Source organism: Carlito syrichta, unplaced genomic scaffold (assembly GCF_000164805.1).
Source record: "Carlito syrichta isolate Samal-C Ts95f unplaced genomic scaffold, Tarsius_syrichta-2.0.1 Scaffold301950, whole genome shotgun sequence".
In the NCBI taxonomy this organism is placed as follows: Eukaryota; Metazoa; Chordata; class Mammalia; order Primates; family Tarsiidae; genus Carlito; species Carlito syrichta.
This window is the reverse complement of record NW_007246046.1, coordinates 74,306-80,819: the sequence shown is the minus strand read 5'-3', so window position 1 is coordinate 80,819 and position 6,514 is coordinate 74,306. Positions and strand designations below refer to the sequence as shown.

The 6,514-nt window shown below is 38.6% G+C and overlaps 1 protein-coding gene across 1 annotated transcript in view; it reads left to right on the top strand.

Annotated features, from left to right (window-relative positions):
• LOC103258057 (neuroblastoma-amplified sequence) overlaps positions 1-6,514 on the top strand; it is a 170,081-nt gene that overhangs the window by 114,487 nt on the left and 49,080 nt on the right. Inside the window, exons 14-17 of the mRNA XM_021711229.1 lie at positions 1,289-1,482; positions 2,691-2,948; positions 3,538-3,663; positions 5,911-6,062. Coding sequence (XP_021566904.1) covers positions 1,289-1,482; positions 2,691-2,948; positions 3,538-3,663; positions 5,911-6,062 — 730 coding nt within the window. The remainder of the gene's footprint in view (positions 1-1,288; positions 1,483-2,690; positions 2,949-3,537; positions 3,664-5,910; positions 6,063-6,514) is intronic.

Sequence of the window (6,514 nt, the reverse complement as noted above, 5' to 3'; positions counted from 1 at the left end):
CCGCGGGTTCGAGACCCGCCTGGGCAGCGAGACCTCATCTCTATAATAAATCAAAAAATCAGCCGGTGTGGTAGCACATGCCTGTAATTCCGGCTAGTCGGAAGGCTGAGGCGGAAGGATCACCGGAGCCCAGCAGGTCGAGGCTGCGGTGGCCGGGAGCGGCCACTGCACTCCAGTCTGGGTGACAGAGTGAGACTCCAACTCAAAAAAAAAAAAAAAATAAAATAATGAATTATTCTCATAGTGCTAAACTCCCAATTTAAAAATCTCTCTCTTCTTTAGTCTAATGTTTAAGTATGCTTTTAGATTTATGGCTTCCCGTTACATGTTTATCTTTAAACCATGTCATATCTTCTGTGTAACAGGCGAGGTTAAAAAATGTACAATAAAATTGTAGTAAATATTGTGGCATTTCCTTTTGAATGGCTCGGTTTGGTGAACCAGAATTCATTTTTTAGCTCTTAAGATTCTTTATCAACCTTGAATGTATTTTCCTCTCTGATTAGTTCCAAACTTAACAGGAAATCAGCACTGGAAACTACCATATGTCTGTTCTATGTTTTTCTAAAAGGTGAATTCTCTCATTGTTTAAGAGCGATAGATGTATGTTTTCTTTTCTTTTTTTTTTTTTTTTGAGTTGGAGTCTCACTCTGTCGCCCAGACGAAGTGCAGCGGCCGCTCCTGGCCACCGCAGCCTCGACATGCCGGGCTCCGGCTATCTTTCTGCCTCAGCTTTCCAAGTAGCCGGAATTACAGGCGTGCACCACCATGCCCGGCTAATTTTTTGATTCATTGTAGAGATGAGGTCTCGCTGCCCAGGCGGGTCTCGAACCCGCGGGCTCAGGCAGTTCACTCACCTCAGCCTCCCAAAGGCGCAGGATTACAGGCTGAGCCACCGAGCCCGGCGATGTATGTTTTCTTAAACCTTTTATAGCCTTCCTATATACATACCTTGTACACACCTACCTTTCAACTTATTATATTGAGAATAGTGACATCTCTTTCTCCTCAGTGTATTCTTGTGATGAAGAACCTTAATTTATTTCCCTTTGTATTCCTACAGCTTTAGATGTTTGTTGATTGATAAATTAGTTGACACTTGGGTGTTCATTAAGTGCCAGTATAAAAATTTGAATGATGGCTTAGGTTTTTTCTTCTTATTTAACATGCCTTTAGGGCCCAATTAATGTTAGTGAATTTATTTTTTAAATTGATTATTATACTAAGTATGTTGTATTTAAACCACATTCATATGTGCATTTGTATTGATTGACTTTTCCCCCATTAGATAAAGAATCCTTTTACCCGTTGATAGATGTCAACTGGTGGGCAGACAGTGCAGTGATTTTGGCACGATGTTCTGGTGCTTTAACTGTTTCATCAGTGAAAACTTTGAAGAATTTGCTGGGAAAGTCCTGTGAATGGTTTGAACCATCACCTCAAGTCACTGCAACCCATGAGGGGGGATTTTTAAGTTTGGAGGTAAGGCTTTCCCCTTTGCTTGAAAACATGTCTGGCTTTTCATTTTAGTTGTCTCATAATCTACTCTTACTTTTAAAAACAAAAAAACACCAGTTTAGGCAACATAGACCTCTGAGCCCAGGAGGTTGAAGCTGAAACGAGCCGTGATCCTACCACTGCACTCCAGCCTGGGTGACAGAGCGTGACCCTGCCTAAAAATGAATGAATGAATAGAATTAAACATTGAGTACAGTATATTTTAAAAATCCATTACCAAAATCTGTTGTTTAGTGAATAAAAAATTGCAATTTAAGAGAATGAAGAAAATTTGTAATTATTTTGCTCTTTATAAAGTATTTCTTCACTGAAATGATAGTTTTTTTCTTCCTTCTTTAGTTATTTTAAGTATTGTTACTTAAGAAATACAATTTTTAACCTATTTCCACAAAATATGGCAACTTAGCATTAACATTTTTGGTTCCTTTACTCAGAAAAAACTTGTTTATCATAACAAAAGGCTTGAAAGTAGAGTCTAGTTCTTTAAAGTTACAGTTTTGGTCATTTAAAATTCTTATTTTAAGTCTTTCAAGTGTAACATCCTTCAATAGCTTTCACTTCAACAATGCAGATTGACAAATGTTTTTTATTCCAAAGTTTGTTAGTGAGTCTAAAGATGTCCTTTAAAGAGAACTATGTTAAAATCTAAGCCAACTTTGTTTAGTTCGGAATAAAAGTTATCTTTAACAGCCAGGCTTTCACACTTAAAACTTCGTGAAACTGTTGGACATTTTGAAAAGGGGGCAAGGGAGAGGTGTTCTCAGTAATGCAAATATTAGTACCTTCATATTCATTCTCTAAAGAATGAATTCATCTCGTTTTCCACAGCAGGTATGGAATTATCAAAAGTAAAAGAAATCAACATTCCCAACTTCTTTATTTCTCTAAAATAATTACCAGGCATATGTTTACAAGACCATATTAATGACCTGTTACTGAAACAGGCTCTAGTTTAGGAGATTTGGGGCTGATAACGTATGTTCATGTTTCTTGGAGCTCATAGGTATAGTGTTTGTTTTTGGTTTCCTTTGAATTCTGTTGTTAATCTTAATCACATGACTGGTGTAATTAACCAAACCAGAGTAGAATTAGAAATATTTTTTCTTTAATTAACTTTTAAAAGTTTCCTTTAATTCCTCACTGCTGATTTTATATCTCCGTTTCCAATTTAGTGTGAGATTAAACTTGCCCCGAAACGATCTCGTTTGGAGATTAGAGTTGGAGAAGAAGATGAAGGAGAAGAGGATTCAGATTCTGATTGTGAAATATCTACCAAGGCTCGCTACTTTGGTTATATAAAACAGGGCCTTTACTTGGTGACTGAAATGGAGCGATTTGCGCCACCACGGAAACGCCCACGAACCATCACTAAAAACTATCGCCTTGTGAGTTTGCGTTCCACGACTCCAGAAGAACTTTATCAGAGAAAGGTTAGAGAGTATCTTTGTACTACAAAGTTTGAAATCATTGAGTTTTATTTGATTTTTTTGAGAGAAAGCTGACTTTTCAATAGAGGTGGAACTTTAAAGAGGGATGGTTGAATCATTCACATGCTAGAAATGTCAGTAGTATAAAGCTTTTGAAAATATTGCTGGTATTTGTACCCAAGTAATCAAAATCAAAACAGTGAATACAAGATGAATCCATTTAGACTGATTATCCATTTTATGGCTTAGCCTGTTTTTTTCCTACAATTCATGTGACCTTTAGCTCTTCCTTTATCTATACTGTTCCCATAGTGTCATAGCCTCGGACTAGCAGTTGGGCTGTCCCACTGTTGTCCTGGTGTTGCCATTGTTTTACTTTGTAAAGCTTTGCACTTTTTGTCTCTCATCCTTCTGTTAAAATATTAAAAGAAACACTCCATCTATCTGCCCTCATAGTGTCTGTGAGCTTCTGAATATTGTGCCAGAACATGATGATATGTCCAAAGGATTATCATCATTCATCATATTATCATTGGACCCTGTGGATAATTCAGTAATATTACATTCCTGTTTCCTTTTCCTTTGTGTAAAGATTGAAAGTGAAGAGTATGAAGAAGCCTTGTCTTTGGCTCATACCTATGGCCTAGATACTGACCTAGTATATCAGAGGCAGTGGAGAAAGTCAGCGGTCAACATTGCTTCAATTCAGAATTATTTGGTATGTATAAATATTTTGGTAACGTGGTATAAATTCACATTTATGGAATATCTTTTGGTTAGGGGGCTTCATTTTAGAAGAGTTGACATTACTGACTTCTACAGCCAAAGAAGTATGTTTTTATCTTCTGGAAAAATTACCTTGTTGTCAGGTTATATTCCCCCTGCAGCTGGACTTTGGTGCCGAAGATGTATGAACAAATATTCACTGATAAACCAGCCGGTCTTGGCTTAATCCTTCCCCTTACGGTACCACAATCAATTTTCTTTACCTGAATTAGTCAGGGGCTAGTTGGGAGCCAGAAATCACACAGTAATTTGAACAGGGAAAGTTCCTTATATGGAGAATTATTTTCTAGTGACAAGAGATTAACTGCAAGGAGGTTAAGAGAACTCTAAGGAATACCGTAGTGCTGAGGAAACATACCCATGGAGGAAATGAACTTGAAGGGGAGGCCCCCTTTCCTGTGCGAGATTCATACTTCCTTAGACAAGGAAGAGAAGTTCTCTGGGTTGCCTCAGGCCAGGGGTGGTCCACAGTTGCCAAGGTTGGCAGTCAGGAAAATGTGTGATGGATAGGAAAGCCGAATGTCTATTGCTAGAGGGTTAGTGAACTGAGGTTGTAGGTAGAGAACCCCAGGAATTGGCAAGTAGGAAACCCCCCACCAGCATGCACGCAACTTAAGGCAGGTAGGTAAATAAGGAACCTTGGCCAGGGCTGGCAATTCCCATACGTCGGCTTTCTGTAGCTTGCAGGCTGGGAAGCTTTCCTCTCAGTGACCTGGGAGATTCACTGGGAAATAATCTGCTCATGGGAGTGCTGCTGAAACTCAGTTGTCAATGGTCATTGTCAATGGTGGGAAGAAGGAGGAAGTAAGTACCATGGGATGTTCCCCACAGTTCTTGCTGGCTGCAAAGCCATAACAGCAAGAAAACCACAGCATATGAGGATTAGATACTTCCTGTACAACGGCCCTCCAGTGCCCTCTGTTGACAAGTTTAGTGTTGTTTCAGCTGCAAATGAGAAATGTTATCACATAGCCCACTGTGAGGGAAAATTTGGAACTGAGAGGCAATAAATAGATAACTGACATATTAAACTTGCCTCAAAATCCTTTTCTGCTTAACTAGATACTTTCTCACAACTAGATACTTCCTTCTACCTCCCCCTCATAATTAAAGTTGGTATGTAGCCTTGTCTCAGTCAGTTTTGGTTGCTGTAACAAAAATATCATAGACTGGGTGTCTTAAAGCACAAACATTTATTTTTCATAGTTCTAGAGGCTGGGAAGTCCAAGATCAAGGTGTTGGCCAATTTGATTTTTGATGAAGGCTTTCTTCCTGGTTTGTAGGTGGTTTCCTTCTTGTTGTGTTCTCATGTGGCAGAGTAGAAAGAGAGAAAGCAAGCTCTCTTCTCTCTTCTTACAAGGCCACTAATCCTATCACGAGGGCTCCACCCTCATGACCTAATTAATTTCTAAAGGCCCCATTTCCAAATACAGGTGTTTTGTGTTGATATTCAACTGATATGGAGACTGCAGATACGAAAAAGGCAAAATGAATTAAGAGACATTGAAAGAAAGAATAGATATGATGCAGCATATTAAGGAACATAGGTTTTAAGTCAAATATCATTTCAAATTTGTAACCATAACACTTTTTTTAGGAAGAGGGTAAGTCAGAGATTTTGAATGCAGTTGGAAGGAGAAGTTGGAAGGGAGGAATAGGCTGTTGGTCTTTCCAAAGAACAACAGACCGTGACTTTTTATGATTAAGTCATCATCCACACTCTGATGTATCTTGTGGTCAAATAAATACAGAGCCTTGATGTGTCTTGCCTCATCCATTTGTTTCAAAGTTAAACGTGTTTCCTAATTACAAAAGGATGTATCTTGCCTTTCTCCTTTATTTTCTACTCTGTTATAAAGCCAAAATACAAACCAAAGGCAACTGTAAAAGTTTGGAAAGATCTTTTTATATTTCCAAACATGAACACTGAGCTTTGTGTTCAGTGTGGCTCATTAGAAGAGAGCAAGCAGTTGGAATCACATGCCCTACATCCAGTTGTGATCACCATTAGGGAATTAGCTATTCTTTCACTGAACTCCTCTAGCAGCTACCTGTGGCCAAGGTCTTAATAGCAATAATACTTCAGGTATAGTTTTATAATTCTGAAGGCTTTGTAAGGTGCTATAAGATGTCAGGGTTTTTTTTTAGTGCTACTGTTTTTTATTTTCTTTATATTCAGAGTAAAATTAAGAAGCGATCCTGGGTTCTCCATGAGTGTTTGGAAAGGGTTCCTGAAAATGTGGATGCTGCAAAAGAACTGCTTCAGTATGGATTAAAAGGCACAGACCTGGAGGCTCTTCTAGCAATTGGGAAAGGAGTGGATGATGGCAGGTTGGTGATAGAATTGGGTTCAAAGTAAAGGTGACTTGGCAAACTTTTGAGCTGAGACATTGGACTGGGTAGCTTTATTTAGGTTATTTTGTAATGAAGTAGTTGCCTTTGATCAGTACTTTCTTATCCAAAGTCACAGCTTCTTTCCTTAAGACATATATGTTTGCATGCGCCAGCTGAGTACTCTACAAATGTTTAGTGAAGGTAGGCCATTGCTGAGCTGGCCCATTTATCTGGGTTTACTCACTAGTCAGTTGAACCCCCTTAGGCAAGTGTGAGCTTCACTTTCCTTATTTGTATGATCATATCTCCTTCGAACTACTTTGAGTGATTAAGTCATATATCTTGTGAAAGCACTTTATTATAAACTTTTAAGCAACATTCAATTGTCAGTTAATAACAACAATGGCAAGACAGTTGTTTGGTCAGAACCATTGCTCATCAGACATTTG